This window comes from Psittacula echo (assembly GCF_963264785.1).
Source record: "Psittacula echo genome assembly, chromosome: 6".
Taxonomy (NCBI): Eukaryota; Metazoa; Chordata; class Aves; order Psittaciformes; family Psittacidae; genus Psittacula; species Psittacula echo.
In genome coordinates, this window is record NC_137743.1 from 17,682,073 (window position 1) to 17,705,806 (window position 23,734).

At 37.6% G+C, this 23,734-nt stretch overlaps 1 protein-coding gene across 9 annotated transcripts in view; it reads right to left on the reverse strand.

Moving 5' to 3' along the window:
• CPEB3 (cytoplasmic polyadenylation element binding protein 3) overlaps positions 1 to 23,734 on the reverse strand; it is a 92,059-nt gene that overhangs the window by 13,924 nt on the left and 54,401 nt on the right. For 8 of the 9 annotated variants that reach the window (XM_080620313.1, XM_080620312.1, XM_080620309.1 and 5 more), the window contains exons 5-6: positions 17,407 to 17,574; positions 15,496 to 15,585 (exon numbers count right to left, since the gene is read on the reverse strand). The exons of the other annotated variant lie outside the window; for it this stretch is intronic. In XM_080620313.1, coding sequence (XP_080476439.1) covers positions 15,496 to 15,585; positions 17,407 to 17,574 — 258 coding nt within the window. The remainder of the gene's footprint in view (positions 1 to 15,495; positions 15,586 to 17,406; positions 17,575 to 23,734) is intronic. 9 annotated transcript variants of the gene reach the window in all.

A 23,734-nucleotide genomic window follows, 5' to 3' on the forward strand; every position in this document is an offset into this window, starting at 1 on the left:
TGTAATAATGAAATAACTTTTTTGCACAGGAACAAAACACTATTTTTAATATCTTCAGCCACAAATTAAAGAAAACCCAGCACACTAATCTGTGAATTAACAGTAATTAATTTTATTTTTCTGTCAGTTATGTTTAAATGCTATGTTTGGCTATAACTTTATAAAGCTCTGACAGTATTCCTTCCTGAAGAGATTCTCAAAAATGTCTACTTTAGTCATTATATCCTGTTCTAACTGGTATTTCTATTCCTATTTGAACTACAATATGAGATGAGCCTAATTCCCCAATCTAATCCCCAAAGTTTTACTGAAGTCGGTTCACTTCCAACATTCAGAATATTGGAGAATTATAGGGACATCTAGGTTTAGAAGAAAGTTAATCCATGTTTAAAGACAGTAGGTGAGGTAGAGTTAGTAAATTTCCAAAACAAAAGTGGATTAATTCAAAAAAGTTCAATTATTTAGCAGAGAGTTGCTTCAAATTCCTCAGCATTGTATGCTTCAGCACATTGTCCTCTCTGTGCATCACAGGTATCATGTGACTTAAAACATACTTTTCTTTCCAAGAAGTAAAGACAGTTTGATGAACTTTAGAACTTTAATCCTCTGCAGCAGAGTCTTGGTAGCATGCAGTGGTAGTATGCTGCAGACAAACTTCAGCTGTGATCCTTTCTTACCTGGCCAGACATTTTAAAGATTGGAGGGCTCAAAGGACTGGTCCTGACTTAGGTTCCACAAAGTAAAACAGGCGAGATAATTAAAGCCCCAGAAAATAGCAAGGTACTTGACAACAGCTGACTATTCTATATACACACACATATGGCCTCTTGGCAGAGCAAAGGCAACGCAGCTCCCTCTTGGCTGTTGGTACATCACGGTAGTGCTGACAGTAAACACTGCACTTGTAATTCACTGGAAAACGGTAACAACCTATTTTGCTGTAAGAAAAGTCACCACATCTTTTTAAAAGGGTACAGCAGAGGGAAAGTGAGAAGAAGGTTAATCTCCCTGTATTCTGAAGCACAGTGTAGGAGCTCCTCAACCTTGAGCTCAAGGATTCATTATTTGATGGAAAGCAGTACAAGAACTAAGCTCCTTTGTACACGTCTCATTCTGACATCTAAACAGTGACACAATTTCCATACGAAAGGATAATTTAGCCCAGTTGGTCTAATTTCACTTAACCTTGCTGAGAACGAACTGGAACATCAGGCATACACACTGTGTCCCACAAGCTTGTAGCAAGGTTGTCATTTGAAATTCAAGATACACTCAGACCTACCATATAATGTTGCTATAATCTGAAAAGTACATTTTTGCCAGCCTAAACTGTCTGGAAGATCTCCAATTCAATTAATATCAACATAGGCCTACCTTCCCTAATGATGGGACCTTTCTGTATTACTGAAGGCCTACTTTGTAATAATGCTTCAGTGACCTCTTAAAAAAAACATGCTAGATGGGAAGTTTATTTAGGCACCTGTACTGCCTGTTCTTACAATAGCAGAATCTTGATATTCATACTTTTATGTTAAAACCTGGCATGTTAGTACAAATTACAGACAATCACAGAATAGTTAGGGTTGGAAAGGACCTTAAGACCATCTAGTTCTAACCCCCCTGCCATGGGCAGGGACATACTGGAGTTTTGGCCATAAGTGCATCACGCATGTGTTCTACCCATTCTTCCTCAACGTAATTAGAGCAAAAACTACTTGTGAACCTTTATTAGGGCAGAATGCATATTAAGTCTATCAGGCAAAGGAGAAAATTAACTTATGGGCCTTGTAGACACCATTCAACTTAGCAAGACATATTGATAGAATTTATAAGAGAAGAGTACCTCTTGTCTAGACCAAAATATTTCTCAAGAGTTAAAGATGACCCAACTTCATGCTTTTCATGGCTCACCAGTGTTTCAGAGCATTCATGAATAAAAGATTGGGGGGGGGGGATGCTGGGGGAGAAAGTAAGAGATTAAAAAAAGGTTTTATTCTGTTAAACCTGGTAACACCTTCCTTGTACAGCTTCATCGTTAGGCACAAAGTTTGGTGGTGTGAAATAAAATCATTGACTGTGTTCTGTAACCCATGGGAGAAGGCAGGAAAGAAGATCCATATACTAGAATTTTTGCACTCCTTTCAGTTGCAGTGATTAATTACTAATGTTACAAGTGCTAAGGTTGTCTGAACAGTCTCTAGTTACTCAAGTGGTATAGGAATATTTCAGAACGGTGCTAATGGAGTAGCCACACAGATCTCTCCCTTAATGAAGTCCAGAGTGGACTGAATTCAATTAGAAGTTTTTCTTAGAAGTTTCAGTTAATTGTGAGTTAGTTACATCTCCTTATAGTAACTGAAGTTAATGCTCATTTTATGCTCACCTTGTGAATACTAAAACTAATTCATAAGTTAAGATCTTGCATATGTACGGCTCTTCAGCAATACATAAATTGCTGTTGAAATACATCCACCATGAGCTGTGCCTTCTGGTACAAAGCCAGCATTTTGGCATTCAAATGTTATATAATCAGTAGGGAAAGATTAACCTATTTCTGGCTCTTAGAAGAGCTACTTAGAGGGGCTACTTTAAATAAAGAAAAAAACGTCGTGAAGACTTACATACAAAATCTAAGCGTATTTGAATATCTATGTCAGAAGTCTGCATATCATCTATTATTTCTTATGTAACTGACCTCAAATCCGTAATTCCAAAAATTCCCAAAAACACACTTACAAAATCAGATATAGAAATCATATTCTAAGGGTCATGTGTTTTCAGTTTTCAAGCACTGATGTTGGGTGACAGGAGAATGAAGAGGACTTTCTCTTCTCTTTACATACTGCATAGCAGGTCAGAACAGTGTTCGAGTCATCGCACATACTCATTTCATATGCAAAATGGAAGAATTACTTGAAAAAATTTAAACTACCTTTGAAGGACATTTTCTTTCATTCTGTCTTTTTAAAGCTCAGACAGTGTCTTCTCTGATGGTTTTATAGGCTCAAAAGTTACAATAAAATCGACCATCCACCTAAGTTCTCTCATGAAAGTATTTCTACATATATATATCTACTTTGTATTATTATGTAACAAACAATATGGAGTTAAACTGGCAAAGAAGACGAATGTTCTAGTCTCATGTTATTGGGTTTATTGTTAGATGGTTGAGATGGCTACCTCCAAAAAGTAGAATTAAACAGACTTAATTTTTTCCATGAAATAGAAGTAGCACTTTTTTTTAGCCCCTGGATTTTTAAAAATAGTTTTGCATTTAATTGTGGTTGTATTTACTAGAACTTTTAGAATAAATTTGGTTTAGAAGCCCGCACCAAAGGAACATCTAGAAACAGTGTGAACCAGATTTCTAAATCAGTTAATGTGACGACGCAAGATCATTGCTCAAAGTTGCCCTTAGTAATCTTATTACAAGATGCTTTGAACACGAATAAAACACATTTCTAAACCTGAAGATGAAACAACTATTAAAAATGAAACTCATTTTTGAAAAATAAAACAATCTGAAGTGTTAAAAAATGCAGACTTTCTTTAAAACATTGCAGTGACATGACCGGAGTCTCAAAAAACATCAAAAGGCTTTAAATACTTTAGAAACCTCAAAATAGAAAGGGCTGTAATCTCACTTAGCTACTGCAGAAGAGTGAAATTATGTATTAGTCAGGGCTGCAAAGATTAATTTCTTTTAGTCAGTCTAATTTTAAATAGCAGTGTATGCCCCAGTCAGCTGATTCCTTTCTCTAAAAAACAAAAGGTGTATAAAAAATTTGAACAGTTTTTTGCATCTCAGTGAGACTCCTATTCATTTTTACGTGTTTTCTCATGAGTACCAGACTGAATAGTCCAAAATGTAAGAAATTCTCCATATGCCACATTAAAGACAGGTTTTTGGTGGGTTTTGTTTGTTCTTAATTAAAGGTATGTACCATATATCCTCAGTCCCATTGAAAAATAATTGGATTGTGAATCTAAATAGCAATTACATGAAGTGTACATAATTAAGTGGAACACAAGATACATATCCAGAAAATTAGCAAGCAAGGAGCTCATATGGAAGAGTCGAATGAAAACTGAGGTTCTCAGGTTATCAGTAGCTTCTGTAAAATAAACTGCATGTCTTCATAATCTCAATTTTACCATTAAATACTCCCCTCAATGAGAATACTAGAAGAATGGAAATTAACATTTAACTCTTACTACTAATGATCTTACCATATTACAAACAACAGAGAAGTCAGAAACCTCCTAACATTGTCATAAATATTATGGAGAATTTTTCCCCACATCTTCAATTTAAATGAAACAAACAAACTAAAAAATCCACAACAAAACCCCCCACCACAGAATGGCTGCTGGCTCCATGAGGATGTCTGCTTTATGATGACATGGTATTATTTCTGGGACATGGGAGAGGTGCCCCAGTGTTTCCTCTGCACTTCTGTGATGCATAGAAAGGACAACATTCTGATAGTGCTGTAGTGAATACATACAGCTAAAGATTCATGAAGTTCTTTCAATTCCAAAACACATCAAGAAGCAGAAAGGATTTGCTTGTCATCTCTACTTCAAGTCTTTCTCTGCTTATGGGGAAAAACCAGTATACACACACCATCTCAGCCTGTCCTGTAGTAAAAATATTCCTACCCACCCGTATTGAAAAAGAAAACATTGAAATGCTTTTCCCTCTCCCCACTAAAAGAATATTCAACAAGTGTACAAAAGCTTCTCCTTTTTATCCAGCATTTTACTTCTACACTACTGTGAAACACTGCAACAGTAAATTTACAGGGTTGTCTCCTCTTTCAAAGGTCACAGGAATTTAAAACTTAAGACTGCAACATGATCTATAGCAGCTATAAACCAGAATTAAAGGGTATAAAAGCATAAAAGAAAGGCTGTAACATATAATTTGGTTTATTGTAGTTATAAGAGTAGTCACATGAATTAATCATATGACAAAGACTAAATTTCTGATGAGGCAAGAGCTATCTTTGTCTCTGGGTCAGCATGTGAATGTTGTTATAAATGTGAATACATGTTTTTTCATGTACTCACATTCATAACAAAAAAACCCAACTAAATTCAGAATTTAATTTTTCAATTCTAGTTTTCAAGGGCAATAGGAAATGGTGACTGCTCTGGGCAGAGAAGCTTATTGTCATCATCTGGAGGGGGTTAGGTCTGCTGCTGCTGCTTTTGCGCTGAACAGATGGCTGAAAAGAGATCCATTTCCAAGTCTGAACAAAACCTGTTACTCTTCTTCACAAATAAGCCAATTGCCAATCCTACTCCAAGCAACCTTAACATAGAAGAATTCTAGATAACTATAAATCTGCTTGATTCCAGCTTCTGTCATGCATAGTGTCAGCATAAGGTAAAATAAATTCAACACAAAGATTTTTATTGGGAAAAAGCAAAGGTCCAAACATCAAGGCTACATTTTAGCTGAAATCAGTTAATTTTAATTAATAAAATTGGATTTGGGGTTTTCAATACCAATGGTTTTAATTTTAAATGATAAATTTTTCTTTAAAATTATTTTTAAAGAAGAAAGGAAACAGCACTTACTAGAGCTGTGATGCACAAAACACTTGGGACTGTTGACAAGAGCTTCATTCAAAGTAAAGGACTTCACTAAGAAAGAGAAGCTACCCAATGTCATTTACATAGACCAAGGCAGGAACATATTTTCTTATTTTGTATGATTCTAACTCTCCTGTGAGCAGATAAATAATCTGTGCTTCACAGTGAGTGACTCATGCCCAGAGAGGAACTGAAGTTGTAAGACATTTCATAAGACCAAATGCAGAGCTTTGGTACTAGGCTGTGACTTTCAGTCAAGTAGTCAATTTGTCAGTTGCTGCTGGGATGCATTTATGGTTAATAGCTTAACCATCAGGTTAAGTTTTCAGGTTCTAGTTGCTCAAGTTTCTTTCTATATAGAAAAGATGTAGCTTGAAAAGCCTGCCTTAATAATGGGAGGGTTTTCCAAAGCTTGATTATTCATAGCTACAGAACAAACTTCTCTGCCTCAAAACAAAACCAAGTTTCTGGTTAGTGAGAGTTTCATTTTCCTGGGACAGCAGAATTAAAAACAAAAAAAATCACAACAACAACAAAACAACTACTGGACTTACCAAATCCTCTAAGACATGATGGTTTTCATTTTTTACAATGAAAATAGCACAACTGCCATTGGTAGACAGCAAGCTACTGATGATACTATATCAGTATAATCAGTGGTATAACCACATCAGTGGTACCAAAACTAGGCAGAATTTTCATGATATAATGCAGATAAAAACTGCCAACCACAGCACCGAGACATCAGAGACACCAGTTCTTGGCTGCTCCCAGTTTTTGGGATTGGAAAGAAGCATATACACTGCCTTGGACAGAGGCATCCACAGCATCATTCTAGTACCTGATGCATTCCCACTGCCAGTCCTAACCTCTGATCTGAGAGAAGAGAGATATAATTTGGGATATTGCATTTACTAAATTGCTGATTTATATATTCAGATGATCTCACACTGATTTTATATTACTGTATCATTATCTTAGGGGTAGAATTGTGTGATCACTGTAGTGATCCTAAGAATGGAATATTATAAATTTGGAAGAAGAATTTGGTGCTTCATTAATTATTAGCATAACAAGACACAGCACAAGCTATTAGGAGAGCACAAAATATTCTCGAGTCCTAGTTATCACTATTCAAAGCACTGCTTTTATCCTGGAGCCCCACAGATCAATTCATACATTTCAATTCACAAAATGAAATAAAATGCAACATTTAATGAAGTTAGTATTTAGATGGGGTGTAGGGACACAAACCACAGTAAAATTGCCTTGGCTTTAAAAGTGCTTCCATTTGACAGCAGTGGTCTGGTTACTTCCTATAGGTAAGTGACAGAAAGCTTTTTCTGTACTTCGATATGTTCAAATTCCAGGTAGTGCTTTCACTGCTGCCTTAAACCTCTTTTTTTTAGTGTCTTAGGCATTAGTGGGTTTTGAAAGAAAACTTAGCTAGATATTGTGAACTGACAGTCATTCAAATGAAAATTAGCAGCATTTTCTTTAATTTGTGTACTATGAAGTGACAATAACAAAGGGACATATTTTCAGTGTGCTTAAGTCTTTTAGTCATTATCCAATACAAAAATTCAGTATAAACAGTAGCTGTATGGAATTATTTAATATACTTCATTTTACCTTAAATATCCATTCACTGTTTAAATGTATCATTAATAACAGACTTCAATATCAGAATTCGTATTTTCTTCCCCATACAAACATTTCAGAGTAGCTACAAATCCAACAGGAATCCATGCCAGACCATATTTTTACCTTCTGAGTAGGTCATGCGAGATGTATATTATAATGCTTATGTCAAACTGACTCACTGATTAGCTTGCACAAGTATGTTCAATTAGTATAGCATTTATCAAACTAATATTTCTTTACCATCCACAGAAATGACAGAATTCAGAAATGAATGCATGATTCAGTACTCTCATTTAGGAAATGAGATGAAGTCAGTCATCAAGCTCTATGAGCTTGTTTCACTAAGTATTTTGTGAAACTAAGCTTTCCTTAAAGCACCTGCATCTCCTGAAGTAAAGAGCTAAAACAGTTAACAGTTTGAACTTGACCCTGTTCCTGATTTGGATAGCTGGTGATTTATAAGATTCATCTTTGATAAGATAAATTCATAGGGCTCCCCATTTCTCTTTGAGATCATCTTTAAGACCATTAAGATTTAAAACCTGTGATCACAACCAAGTCCAGCTTTATTAAAATTAATTGCCCAACAAATAAAAAATTCAATTTGATGTAAGTCAGCGTCAGTTACCTACATACTACAGAATACCCAAGACATACTCCCGAAATGCATCCTTTTATGAATTCAAAAGATGATGTCCAAAAGAGGCATTGGTAAATTTGTCTGAAATGGTTTTGGGTTTTCTTTGGCAAGCATCAGTTCATCAGATGACTGCATCATTGAAGCAAACACTTGTATAGTTTCCATTTAAGCCAGAGGTATATTTAGACTAAATAAGTCAGAATTTCAGGAAGTTCTGCAGCAGGTAACAGCTGCACAACAATGAAGAAAAACCCATGGGCACTATACACAGCTAAGTCACAGTGACACATCCCAGTCAATTATTTCAGCATCTGCCCAAGCAAATTTACTGCAATGGGTAGTCCAGGAAGTGGATGCTTGGAATTGCTATTTAGACAGAACCTACTGAATTAGGCATTTGACAGAAAGCTTGTGATGATGAGTAGTGACTAGTAGATGCATGAACCAGACTCTAATCAACTGGGGTTAGATTTTGGAAGCAGCAATCCCATTGAGAGAAGCCTTAAATATCAGCTATGACTTAACTCAATGTACTCTTAATAACATAGACAGTTCGTGTAAAATATAAGAAATGCCACTGCAACCTTAATGCTTCCAGGCAGTGAGAGAGAGAAACCAGCCTGCTTCGATGGCATATGACCAACAGAAAAGCATACAGATGATTTATGGAAACCCTGTTCTGGAAAAAGAATATTATGCAACTCCAGCATGTGGCCTTTAGTTTTGCCTAGAGTCAGGAGGCTTATGAAAAAAACCCCACCTATCAGCAGGTACAGATGCAATGCATACAAACTTCAAAACTGGCCTTTCTGGAAGCAATGGATGTTGCCCAAGTATCTGTCCTCATGTAACATACTACCTAGCACATCAGGCCAAGCAAAACTGAGAGACATTAGATACAATTTAATAGAAAAGGGATACATAATACTGCTGGCCAGGATAGGGGCTCCCAAAGTGCATCTCCTTTAATTGCCACCAGATAACCAATTGGGTCTTTTAGAAACCTGTATTTTTTATGTGGGAAATTCAAGGCCTTTTGCTGAGACTGCTGACTGAGTTATGAGACACCCCATCTTCTTCCAATGATCACAGAGTCCAGCAAAAGTATCTAGAATGTAATAATGTAATATAGCAAAACAACCTTCTGTATTGACTTCCGGCTGGCTCTGTCAAAAACTTCTGAACAGCCTCTGAACAGTTACAACTACAAAACTCTTCTAGCGATTTATTACTAATGCTGTAAAATGAAGTTACGTGGTTAATTGCAGTCAACCCCCTGATTACATAAAAAACTTTCCAATACAGTCAGCTAAGAATGAGGCTCCCTGACAGATCCCAGACACATCCAGGCTGAATTTGAAAACATCACATGGGATTGTCTTCACAGGTTTTTTCTGGAAACTCTGAGGACTAGCACATTAATGAGGAAGACTGTAAAAACAAGGTGTTTCTCTAGCAAATCGGAAGTGCAGCCACGAGAAACTAGACTTCTCTTCATCTTCAGAAACCAAATACTAAACTCTCCATTTCATGTGGCTAACAAGCAAGTCTGACAGTAAAATTAATCATATTAGTAAACTTTATCATATTAGCACTGGTAAAGCTACTCTAGGACTATCACAAGCTGTGAACTCTCAACTTTTGAGGCAACATAACTTTTCCTACTTAAATAATCTACTTGAGCAATAGCAGAACGTAGGTGATGGACAGCTATTGAAATTATGTCCTGTATGACACATTGGCCCCAAATGCGTATTACTTATTCAAAAACCCAGAAAAGTTAGTATTTTATTTGTCTGTTGTACACATACAACATAATACAGTACACAGACATCATATTATCCATTGCGATTTGACTGTTCATCCTAAAAATGTTATTCATCTGAACAAAAGAACTACCAAAAATGGTGGGACGCTGGTGGATGAGTGTCCTGTAGACTGAAAGTCAACTTGAGGACAACTAAAAAAACCCCAAACATAAGAGAGGGATAAATTTCTTTATAGAACAGAGATCTAAATCTGGACAACAGCTGCCTTTTGTGTTGTAGCCAGAAAATTATTTGCTTTGGGCCTGTTACATAAAATCTCACAAGAGACTATTCCACTTAGGAGAACGTTTACCTCTAGAAAAAGAAATTGCAGATGGCATAGTTTTAGGAACAAAGATTCTCTTACATGAAGCAACATAAGAAAATTCTATGCAAAACCAATCGACCTTATGTTGCACGGCTACAGAAGAGCAGATCAGTGTGCACTGCATTTTGCTACCACACCTTTCGTGAACAGCACTGATATGAGATTGTACTGCCCTACTGTGGGAACGCACAGGGACTACAGATTACATACACAGCCCCAGATGTCAATGGGTGAAAGACCGATATTGCACACATGTGTTGGAAAAAACGTAAACAAAGCTTAAGAATTATCTTGCATCACTATTTGCCACGTAATTTATTTCTGGAAAAGGAGTATCAGCTTCCATTCTCACAAATGTTTTGTATGGTTTTTACCATACAAAAATTGGCTAAGCATTTTATGCTGGACTTTGGTGGTAAATTAAGCCAAAGCAATTAGTTTCAGTGCAATAGATTACTGTCTTTGGACAAACCACACCCCTTCTTTTTAACATGGCTGATAAAATTAGAATTATGACTCCATGTTCCTGTTGCCACTGCAGTGGCAATGGAATTAACAATGCAAATGGTCCTCATCCATGAAATCAACATCAGTCAGAAGACTACCAGCAATGGTGTTCCCATCTAGCGTTCCCTTAGAGATCATCAAGAAGCCTCATGCAGTTTGTCCCACCAGTTGTTTTAAATTTAAGTATGAGAATCATTTCATAATGTTACTCTGTGAAACTCTGCACACACTATTCTCTTCTTGTGATTCATTCACCTTTACTGTCCCCTGGAGCAATAGGGACAGGAGTGCTTATTTTTACCAAACAGCAGGGTAACTAACCAGAGAACATGGGAAACGCAAGAGGATGAGGCTGCTGCATCACACACCTAAACCAGCTGCAAGGCCAAAGCATTCCTCCTGCTCCAAACCCATCCTATCTCCAAGCTCTGCCACGCTTCATTTTCTCAGTCTAAATCTCATGCTTATCCAGACATCAGTTCTCCTAAATTCAAAGGAACAGTGAAAGACTTTTGCATAATTTTTGTCATTTTAAAATACATTGTGCAGCTTTTATTGACTGCTAGAAAAATCACAGTTATCACAAAGCAAAACTAGTAAAGACTTTTTTTAAAGTAATTTTAAAGCTGGCAATCTATTAAAAAAATTAAAAGAATGGTTTTGAAACAGTTGGTACCATTTGTTTAATAAAAAAAAGAGGAAAAAAGGACTGCAGTTAGCATAAGCATTGCTTAACTCAGACCAGCAAATAAGTTAAAACCCCATCAATTTCTTTTTCAGTAAAATATGATTTTTCTGCATTTTGCCAGAGAGAAATAGGCTGTGCCATGGTAACGTGTAACTCCATCTGATAACATTCTTTACTGCATATTTCATTATTTCTCAACATCTCATAGGTACTCAAAAAATACTTAGCCACAAACCACATTTAATTCCCCAAACCATATGGTGAAAGCCAAGTAAACACATCACAAACTGGGCATTTGCTTACATAAGACCAACACATGGCAGTTATAATTTTGCCAGTTCCGTTCCGAACATATTTTCAAGAAGGGGATAATGGATGACCCGGGGAATTACAGACCAGTCAGTCTCACCTCTGTGCCTGGCAAACTCTTGGAGCAGATTCTCCTGGAAGGCATGCTAAGGCACATGAAAAACAAGGAGGTGCTTGGTGACAGCCAGCATGGCTTCACTAAGGGGAAATCCTGCCTATCCAATTTGGTGGCCTCCTATGATGGGGCTACGGAACTCATGGACAGGGGTAGAGCAGTTGACATCATCTACCTGGACTTGTGCAAAGCCTTCGACACTGTCCCACATGACATCCTTGTCTCTAAATTGGAGAGACATCAATTTGATGGGTGGACCACTCGGTGGATAAAGAACTGGCTGGATGGCTGCACGCAAAGAGTTGTGGTCAATGGCTCGATGTCCGGCTGGAGACCGGTAACGAGTGGTGTCCCTCAGGGATCGGTGTTGGGACCGGTCTTGTTCAACATCTTTGTCGGTGACATGGACAGTGGGATTGAGTGCACAATCAGCAAGTTTGCCGATGACACCAAACTGTGTGGTTCGGTTGATACTCCAGAGGGAAGGGATGCCATCCAGAGGGACCTCGACACACTTGTGAGGTGGGCTGATGCCAACCTTATGAAATTTAACCATGCCAAGTGCAAGGTCCTACACCTGGGTTGGAGCAATCCCAGGCATGGCTACAGGTTGGGCAGAGAAGAGATTCAGAGCAGCCCTGCAGAGAAGGACTTGGGGGTGTTGGTCGATGAGAGAATGAACATGAGCCGGCTTCAGTGTGCGCTCGCAGCCCAGAAAGTGAAATGTATCCTGGGCTGCATCAAAAGGAGCGTGACCAGCAGGTCAAAGGAGGTGATCCTGCCCCTCTACTCTGCTCTTGTGAGCCCTCACTTGGAGTATTGTGTGCAGTTTTGGTGTCCTCAACATAAAAAGGACATGGAACTGTTGGAACAAGTCATCAGGACTGTAGTGACAGGACAAGGGGTAATGGGTTAAAACTTAAACCGGGGAAGTTTAGATTGGATATAAGGAAGAAATTTTTTACTGTGAGGGTGGTGAGGCACTGGAATGGGTTGCCCAGGGAGGTTGTGAATGCTCCATCCTTGGCGGTGTTCAAGGCCAGGTTGGATGAGGCCTTGGGTGACATGGTTTAGTGTGGGGTGTCCCTGCCCATGGCAGGGGGGTTGGAACTAGATGATCTTAAGGTCCTTTCCAACCCTAACTATTGTATGATTCTATGAAACAAGAAAATACTGAACTTTGCTGTAAGTCCAGACACTGCCCACTGGCTTGACCCTACAGACACGAAGGAGTAAGGAAACAGGCTGTCCATCAAAAGGGCACAGATGTCTGTCTGGAGGTGATGGCATATTTTCAGAAAGAGCAGGGCTCGCTTTTATTGCCAGTGGGCACATTCAAGTAGGTGGGAGAAGCCTTGGAGGCCAGGCTTTATTAATGTGTGAACAAAGATTAGCCTCCACATAATCTCCCCTGCATTTCAACAATCCATTTTTTCTCTTGTTTCCCTTTGAGATTGCTAGCACACAAAAACCAACTCATTCTCTCCTCTATAATTTGTCTTTTTCTTTTTCTTTTTTTTTTTTTTGGGTCATATTTTTCACTTGAATCATATTCAAAATGTCAGAGAATTTACAGATTAGCAATGCAACATGGAAATAAAGTATCTAGAAAAAGGTAGGGAGAAAACATGAAAAAGGTAGGGAGAAAAAATTCATGAGTATTTGACAGCTGAATAAGCCATGTCACTGAATTTTGCACCAAGCATAATTTCAGGTATCTCTTTTCATTTCATTGTATTTTTTAAAGACATGCCTGATAATGCATCAAACCAGCTTAAAATAAAAAAGGTTGTTAAGACAATTTTAGTTCTAAAGTAACTTCTAACGAAAACCAGCAGTGGAGACATTTTATTGTGGTGCTTCTTCAATGACTCCATAACAACTTTGGAAAATAAGTGCTCCTTATAAATATATAATAGACTAAAGCGCTGGGAAAAAAATTATAACACACATTCAAGCTTTACCCTTTGACTGCTGGTCAAAGACATTCTGTCTTCTACAGTGATGCTGCCTCTATGGGATTCAAGTAAATCAAGTACATTTGACCTACGAAGCTTAACATGACTGTAAGTGAATCCCAAAGACAGGAATGCAGGACGTATGATGCTGCAGCCCTGACTGATAACTAAGAAGTAAGTTATAAATAAATCTGGAACAGTTGGGATTGACTGTTGTTTAGCACTTTCAGACAGCCGTTCAGGACAACTGGCAGGGGCTTTGAAAGTTGTTTCCTATATTAGAATCACGACAAAAATAGATGTGAGGCTGCATTCCCTTGTCTTCTGCTAAAATAGATCTTGCTCAAAAACATTTTTACATGTTTGGTGAGGTATAACTAGTCTCCTGTCAGATACAGAACTAGATCATAACTGGATGTCCCATGTTGACCTACCATGAATAGTTACTTACTGAATTAATAAGAAAAGAAGTGGAGATTACTAGGAGATATCAGGGACAAGAAGAAGCTGGGTTTACTGGTTTGGTTAGGTTTTTTTAACTTTTAAGTGCAAGTATAATCCAAACTCATGAGCCAGGAAGACCCTAAAGACCTCTAAAAATAAAATTAAAAGGGAAAATCATACATTTTACCAATTTTCCTTAGGAATATATGTGGGTTTTTTGAAGTTTGGGGTGTTGCTGGTTTGGGGTTCCTTTTTGCTTCTTCTGTTTTTAAATTCAAGAAGAGATTATGCATAATAACTACTCTCAGCAAAGCTGAGTTGTGAGAAAAGAACAGGAAAGAAGCAGCATGGATGCGGTTTTGTTCTGGTTTTAAGTGCCTCAAATACTGTTTGCAGGGGAAGAGTTTGTCACAGTTATCTTGCCTCCAGCCCTCCAGTTTCCAGATAAATTAAGATGGCTTTTATTTGTGTGGGTTTTACAGTCAAAATACATCTATCAAAATACTGTAGTATTAGCTAGTCCACTAACTGAACAGCTCATTGTTCTGCCAAAATATGCAGTGCCCTTAATGAGCAATCAGGAGCTTTCAGGGTCAGTGAGAACAGAAAATCTTAACATATAGATCATAAATTCTGATTAACTTCATGTCACAGTTTCAGATCACAAGTGAACTCCCAAACTATATGCAAGAGGCACATGTGACTGAGAACAGAATGTCTATAGTGTAACACAAAATCGTAGGAGAGACTAGGATACAGTAAGAACAATCTGATCTTGCATGTATCAAGATCTCCCAAACAGGTTTCCCATAAACTGTTCCTTCTCAACCAGAACAAGTCTGCATAGTATTTTGCTGACACATGCGAAATTGCCTCACCTGTACACACACTCTAAACCACCCTGAAACAAATCAGCTCCAGCCTACAAACTCTGTGACTGTGGTGCACAATGCCATCTCTCTCAGCAGAGTTCCTTGCTGCAGTTCAGCTCCCTGTTGCAGACCTTGAGCCTTGTTGCAGACCTTGTGATTCTGAGCAGCATCACAGCTTCTTGGGCCAGAGCACATACAAGGCGGACTCATACTTCTCTACAAAATACTGCATACCCAATTCACCAGTGACTTCCAGCTACTATGCCTATAGTTTCTACAGTATGCAAACTGCAACAGAATCTGCACTAGGAAATTTGTGCAACTTGCCTTCTAAAATAAGCCTAATATAAGTTAAGGCATGATTCGAAGACTCCAGGCTTGCTAAAAAGTACACATGCAGGACTACATTTCAGTCACCGAATTGTGTTTTTTTCCGTCACTACAACTGCTGAAAAACATGCTTATTGAAAGAGATAAAATTCGTCATGAAGAGTCAAATCTTTTCTTTGTAATGGATTGCCACATTGCAGATGTTTCCTTTCACCAGAAGAGCCTGCATAAAAGTATCTTAAACTAATTACCTTTAGGTGGAAAATACGACTTGCTTTCAGCTTTGTGAGGCCAGTCCACCACAAGAGGTCCAAACCTACGAAAGCTGGCAGTGATCTCATCTACAAAAAACAAATGAGGCACCTTAGAGAATCTGAAGACTGACAGTGGCAAGTAAAAATTCTTACTTTCAAAAATCCCCAAAACCAAACAGACTATTTTCTACACCTATGAAGAAAAAGTAATAACTGCAGTAGTGCACATAGAGGATTGCCTAAATATTCTTCCATCTTCATGCTATACACAGCTGCTTAAGTAATCTTACATTCCACTAATGCAAGCTTGCAGCAGGATTAAAAGCAAACATGATCTATCAGAAGTGAAAATGCTTCAGCTGCAATATATTTCTAATTATAGTCACAAAGCAGGGTCAGATGCAGCCACATGAAACTGACAGAGGAGCTACATATCAGCATGGCCACTCTTTGCAGCATGCCTAGAAAGCAAACTGTGTCAGGTCATGTGACTGTGTGGACCTCATCCCCTCTGGAAATCTGCCTTGAATTACCAAGTTATTTCTTTGCATTTTAAACATCAATTTAGTAACACTGAGGGACACACATCTCAAACTATCCTGTAGGACAATTCTGTTCTACATGCAAATGCTTGAGAAAAAAAGAAGTGGTGTTCTTTTTTAAAAATCTTTTTTTCCATCAATGTATTTCTTTATGTACTTTAAAGAAAGAATTACTTTAGAACTGTCTCTAATGTGACGCTAGAGAGATCAGAGCAACAATCTGTCAGAAGAGTTTGAAGACTAAGGCAGTGGTTTTCTAATTCTTTGCTTGCTGTTTGAGTTGCGTTCAGTTTATCTCACCCCATGAGCTGTTCATCAGATTTTCCAAGTGACTACAGCCACAAATCACATATTGTGAAACGCAGGAGCTGAAGGAAAAAAGGCATTACTGGAGTAGACCTCTACTACTAATGGAGTAGACCTGCTGCCAGAGGCCCACGTTACTTCCTTGCAGGGTAGTTTGGGCATGTATTTTTATTCTGAGTGACCCAGCAACCAACATTCACATCAATTGTACCTGTTGGCCTCCTGCTTCTTACAGCTGGGGATCCAGATTACCCAGCAGTCCCTGTTATCAACAGTCCTGTAACTCGTGATGTGACATGGGAACTGTATTTGAGCTGTTTGTAAACCACAGATTGGCGACTCATACAATTTATTTATGAAAATTGCATGTCACTTAGGATTCAATTTAGTAGATCAGACTCAGAGATCCCTCTCTCCATTATAAGGCCTCCTCAAATTCCCTATATATGCCAACTGAAGCCAGATAATGGTGAATTCCAGCTGTACTATGAAAAATACAACAAAACCTGTCATTTTGGTCTGGGAGTCAGTGTGGGTGGGGGCACACACAAATAGAGCAGAAATTGACTGGGATGGAGAAAAAACGTGACCATACCTACTAAGCTCGTTATTATTTTGTAACCATATTAAGTGCACTACATGTGTCAACTGAACACTGCCTATATGCTGGATATAAGAGCTGATTAAAACCTGGTTTATTTTGGTAAGGACTGTATTAACAAAGTCCTTAAAGTCAAACACATCTTTTTAAAGAAACTGGGAAACACTAGAGTGACAGTAACCAAAAAGTTCCCTTTTTCAGCTTTCCCACTTTACATACATGGGAACGCTTGCTGCTATTGCAGATTAAATGACCTGCTATGAAGGCATTTCTGTCTCCATCTCCTCTGATCTACAGCAGAAAAGAATGTCAGTTAAATTCTGAGGTGTTGCAGGTGGTGGTGTTTGCTTTAAATAATGCCATGAGCACTACATTTGTTTTTAGGAAAATCGGACCTTTTTAAAGTAACTGTATGAAAGCCAATTCCCACACCTCACCGATGTAACTTGTTCACAGTACCTTCATCAATGTCAGGAGGAAGACCTCCAACAAACACCTTTCTAGAATAGCGTTCCACTCTTTCACCATTCTGACAGCGTGTTGGTGAGCTGAGACCCGATGATAAAGACTGATCACCATGACTGTCATCGAGGAAGCCATCTTCAAAAGGAAAGAGTGAAGACCGACCTGTAACAGATTTTGTAGTATCTATAGTTAACGCTGTTTCCTGGAGAATTAAATATTTCAGTAAAAATTGTTATTATTTTACTTTTAATGTTTTGCTTTAACAGAATTTACATAAATGGGCCCAGCTAAGTGGTCCAGTTATCCAGATGATGTCCATTAGTATTGCTTCTATTTTTCCAAGACTATATTATTCTTACAAGACAATAAACCTAATATAGCTTTAAAACAAACACTTGCAAATGACTAACAGTGAAAACCAGACAGTTATCTGATGCAATTGTATGTCATAACTATGGAAACAACTTTTGTAAGATTTAAATTTCAAAATAGTTCTTAGGGATTTAAATCTTCCATAACAGATCTTGAAGGAATGATCTTTAAGTGCACGACAATTTCCTTCAGAGTGCTTTACAGGATCCTAACCACAAGGGCTGCATCACTTCCTCCTTAAGTGAATAGAGGACCAGTCTGAATAGGGGGAGAAACGGCAAAATAAACACAGAAGAGCTTTGTGTTGTGGATATTAAACATGTAGGTGAAGCAAGATGCTTATATAACAAGAAAAAAAAATCTTTAAAATCTTGTTTAATAAATTGCACTTGAAGATGAAAGTTGTCTAGGACAGCCTGTCAAGCGTTAAAACACCCTTTCAGTAATGAATTAGCAAAAAGCAATATAAATGGCTGCTACTCAGTTTGTTAATGAAAATTTATTTAACTTGTGATCATCTGATGCAATTAACTTGTTGCTTACTACCAAAGTACACATACATTACCTTAAAAACAGATTTATTAACCAGAAGATTAAGAAATATTCGAAGTTTCTATATAAGCAACACTAGAACATGCCAACTTCAGAATGCAATAATTCCTTATAGCAGAGTTGAAAATTAAATCCTGCAATGTAGAGAGATGTCTAAATGGGAACACCATCTCAGCTCTGTGAATGCCAATTGTCCCCTCATGTCATGTAGGATTGCTCTCAGGGATGCAATTATGATTATTTGATACAAATAGTTTATAGGGGGCACATAATTTAATTCAAAGGTAATGGATCACATGAAACTGACTTCCAGCAAGACCTAAGGAAGAATTAACGCCATACTCCTATCAACAGCAAGGGGCAAGAAGAAAAATCAAAACATGCAAAGGGACAGTATTCAGAAAAATGTATACACTGAAAATATCAGTAATGGAGTCTCCAGCAGTAAAGGACAGATTACAAAAAGCAGCAGCAATCCCAGCAATCCACCATATGGAAAAGAAGCTAACAACAAAAACAAGCGAAAATGTGATTGACACAGAACATCAGTCTGATTTTTTATGAGCATCAAGCACTAGAAAAGTCTTGATTAGAAAGAGTATATAAAATGCACAACATTGAGAGAGATCTCAGATACAAACATCCACTGAAGCAAAAAATCCTACTGTGCTTTTAAATCCTACTGTGCTTTTAAGCACCAACATTAAAAAAGGGTAAATGCCACAATCAGAGAAGGATCTACACTTTAAAGTCTAGTATAACTAGCTCTCAAAAATGGTGGGGTTAGAGCATAAACCAGGAAAGACTATTTGATGAATATCCCATTAATGGACAAACAGGTCATGCACAGATATAAACATGAGCATTTCAGCTTAAAAGAGAACACATGCGTGAGAGAAATAATAATTAGGAAGGCTACAACTGCGTAAAAATATTGAATCAGAAAACCCATTGAAAAGTAAGAAACGAGAAAATATCCATAAAAGACTGACGTTACTAAGAAGCTAAATAATCTTTTAATTCCCACGCACCCCCCAACCTACCTTCTTGTAAATAAAACAAACATGAGCCATTAGTGGAAACTGACATACGAAATTAATAGATGCCAGAACGATGTGTTCAACTAAAACACAGGTGCACAGAGGAGGCTGAACAAGTGCTGAGTTCTGAAGGAAATAATAAAAATGCACAGCAGCTTAAAAACGTTAATTTCTCCTCTTATGCCAAATGACTGACAGCCTGCAAGCACTGTACTCAAGTAAATGCAAAAGATGACCTAAAAATTTATAATCACATGTATGAAGTATATATTTAAAATAATGGAAAACATACAGACAAGGGAATAGGGAATAACTGTTCACTGTCTCTTCCAGTAAGGGGAAAATAAAGTGCATTGCATACAATCAGCACGTGGCAAGACTGAAAGCAAGTCAAGCTGTGGAACCCCCTGCCATAGGCTTCTTAGGATGCTGGAAAGTTTATGTAAGTTCAAAAAGGGAATGAGCAAGAACATTAGAAAAACCCATTCTGAAGCAATTAATATTGAAACATCACATCAAGAAACCCTCAGAGGCAAATCTCTGGGAGAATATTATGGGAAAACCACTAGATGCCTTATGTTTTAGTCCTGTGCCCTTGTCAGTGCAGCAGAATAGATTTTGCGTTGATTTCCCATAGCTGTGCTGATATCTATACCTGAAAAACTGGTTGTAAAAGTTAAAAACCAGGTACCTAAAGCAACATGACTCAACAGCTCTAACCACGATACCTACAAGGAAATGCTCACTCTACTCAAAGAAAGCTGGGGATCAAGCAAAGAACTGATAGGTTATGGCAAGCCCCAAGAAATTTCTGACAAAACCTTCCCACTGAAGATGCTTAGTCACAGTGACATAATTAAATGCTAAGTACAATATCCACATATAATAAACATGACTCCCTGCACAGATATGCCTCTGAGTACTCTGCATATTACAACAACAATGCAAATGGAAAAAACAATAGTAGAAAGAGATATGAGAATATTTGATATACAATGCATCATGTTTTTAATAGACTGTTGTATAATTTCATGTTTCTTAATGTTAAGAAAGCTCAAAACAGCATTCTAAAATTCAAGGTAATGAAAAAGTATGAGTATTGCAGACTTTCATATTGTATGAATAAGGCAAGTCACAAAACCCCTAACATGAATGACAAGACACACACACACACACACATAAATCTACTTATTACTACAGAAAAGCCTGACTTTCACACAGGAAACTTATTATGGAGTGAAACATGCTTTTTGGTAGAGTGAAAAAAAGAGTATCTGAAAGCCCAGCACATTCAGAACTTGTTTGCCCTGTTTTGTCATCACTGTAATTCCTATAAAACAGCCTACACTGTATTCATCACAATTACTGCCACACCACTCTATTTCACTTCTACATGTAAACATGCACTGCAAGCAGGTAATAGTGTCCTATTCCCACCTCCTTCCCTACTTTGGTGCCATTTGATTAAGCTGGAAAAGCTTGCCACAACCTTAAAACGAAATTAAACTGTTTACATGCACAGGGAGTATACAAAATTATATACTCCACATACTTGCCAATTTGTTTCAGTGCCATAAGACCACTGAAAAAGTATGAGTTTTAGGATGCTTTCAACATCTAATCTGTTATCATCAACATCAACATCTGTTAACAATAGCCTGTTCTATGGAGGCAGGGAAAAATAGGAAGGTAAGTTAATGGGGAAAACCTGACTATTTTCTTTTTGTTTAGCTGTCAAACACTAAAACCAGCTTTGACCAAAACCACCTCAAATTCTACATTATTATCTGTGCTAGTGTAGCTTTTATAGCCTACTACCATCCATACAGATGTGTGAACTGCAAGTTACTTGTATGCTATTGGTTTGCTTGTACGGCTAGGTTTGTCTCTAGGTTTCTGCACAAACCCGGTGCAAATTGTACATTTTAAAAAGGCAGCAATGTCACATGCACAGCTGTCACAGAACGCACATGAAAAAAGATGATAAAATGAAGTTTAATGCCAAAGTAGCCCAGACAGATGGCACTGCCCAACTCTAATTGTTAGAAGCTGCAATCTTCACTGTTATTTTCTCAATTAAAAATCTGCTTGTGTAACCAATGGCACATAAATGTAAGCTATATTAGTAGCTTTCTTGGTAGTCAGCAAGCTTGCTATTGTCCATGTTTATTAATCTCTCAGAATAAACTTCTATGCAGCACTGAACGTTTGTAAATGTTTTCAGTCTGCTTTTATTTTTTAAGGCTTGTCTATGATAAAATAAAGTAAAATGTGCTCAAATGTTGTATCTTTTATTATCATCATCATCAATATTCACTCTTGAGGACAGTTACTAGTATTGGTATTCACAAGGTTGTATTCTAAGGCTGATTCTACCTCCAATGTAATACTCAGGTGTGATATTCAGTGAAAGATGTTCCATCTAAGAAGAGAAGTATTTTTGAAATGTTCAATACACTAAATATTGCACTTACACCAAAAATACAAAGCTGAGAATAATCTTTTTTGACCACTATGCATTTCAAGTCATAAATGTGTGTCATGAAAGAATTTTTACGTTGTCATCCTCCAGTTCACTAGTAATAGCAACACACTTGAAGTTATCAGCTCAAGATCACCATTGCTTTAAGCTATTAAAAGGGAGATGTTTTGCAAATGAAAAACATGAGATTGATTTATACAAAGCAACTGATCAAATAATGTTAAAATTGGTAACATGTTATCATAAGAGAACTAGATATTTATTTCTCCCACTATTCAGCAAACAAAACATTTAGTAAATACTTTTACCTCTTCTCCGCCCATAGCTCCTGGCTGCATGTAAACACAGAAGAAAATTGTCGGTACAGCTGTCATTAGATTTAGCTCCAAAAGCAAAGAAAATGTAACTTCTACCTCTTCTCTTTCCCCTCCCACCATAAAGAAGGAGAAGACATTCAAGAAGTGCAAGATGAAAATCAAACAACCCAAGACAAAAGTCTGAAGATGACACAGCCAGGGGGAGGAAGAAAAAAAAAAAAGGAAACATACCTGCTGTGCAAGTTTTCTACATAGCAAAGGTATTTAAAAAATCAGGCATATCAGGCTTACAGTACTATAAAATAATAATTTAGGATTATGGTTTTAAGAGGCAATAAACATAATAAACAGTAATCCTAATTAGAAAAATTCATTTTGGATTTTATTAATTAGTTGTGGAGAGCATATCTTTTGATTATGTTTCAATTTAATTAATTAACAATCTGTAAATACCAAAATCCTACGAAAGCAATATGAACTCAATAGTCACAGTGTTCAGACGGGTAAAAACAGATTGACAAAACATCTTTGTCACTACCAGAGTTAATACAGCATTTCAATGAAACATGCATCAAAGGCAAAATCCACAGCATTGTCATAAGTGCAGAAACTATTTTGTGGTTTCAGGGGAAATGAAAAAAAAGCAGCATTTTTTATCTGAAATTTCAGAACACTAAAAAATAATCTGGAAAACTGTGTCTTCTACACAAGGACCTTGTTCTGTTACAAAAGGTATCTGTGGCCTTCCAAGGTAATCAAATGTGGAAGGCTAGGGATCAGGTAGAGTTAGTTTTTCAACAGAAAGTGGTCTTAGGCAATAGCTAACAACAGAGCCTTTGTTTCTTTCTTTCTCTCTTCATTACAATACTATTTGTGGTGCTTCTCCTTCCCAACCCCATCTCTTACTTACAAAACTAACACCACGCCTTCTGGTCTTACACGGGTTTTAGGTGTGATTCCTTTAGCTCTCCCTGCAATCCCCCTTAGTCTACTTCATCTCGTTCCTGCTCCCTCCTTCTATATCATAAGTGTTCTTCACCATGAAACTTTCCATTTTTCTACATCCATCTTCAAAACCATGTCTTGTGGTGTCCCACCATACCCCTCAGCTTTCCCTATCCACTTTTCTTTGGCGAGCAATTACATGATGGATCAATTGCAGATAGTTGAGAACTACTCATCTGCTGACTGGAACCCTGGCTGTCACAGCTGAGTGACCCCAGAGGCTACCCAGAGCAAGGCTGAACCTCCTTCAGCACAAGCATTAGTAACCTCTCGCCTACCCAAGCAGCTTCTTCTTCAAGCCCTGAAGAAACACTGTCTCAGACACCATACACCTGCATCTTTTCATCCCCCCACTGAAAGAGCAAATACATGAGTATTTCGTTAGGGGGATTAAAAACTTTAAATGGCTATTAAGTTAAACATGATGCAGTAGAAGCTGCTTGTGTGAACAACTATTCAGCCACAGTGTAGTTCGTAAGTCCTGAAACAGACTCTGCCTCTTGCACAGCAAGCAGTAGGGAGAATTAGTACTAGAGCTGGCATTGCATCAAGAA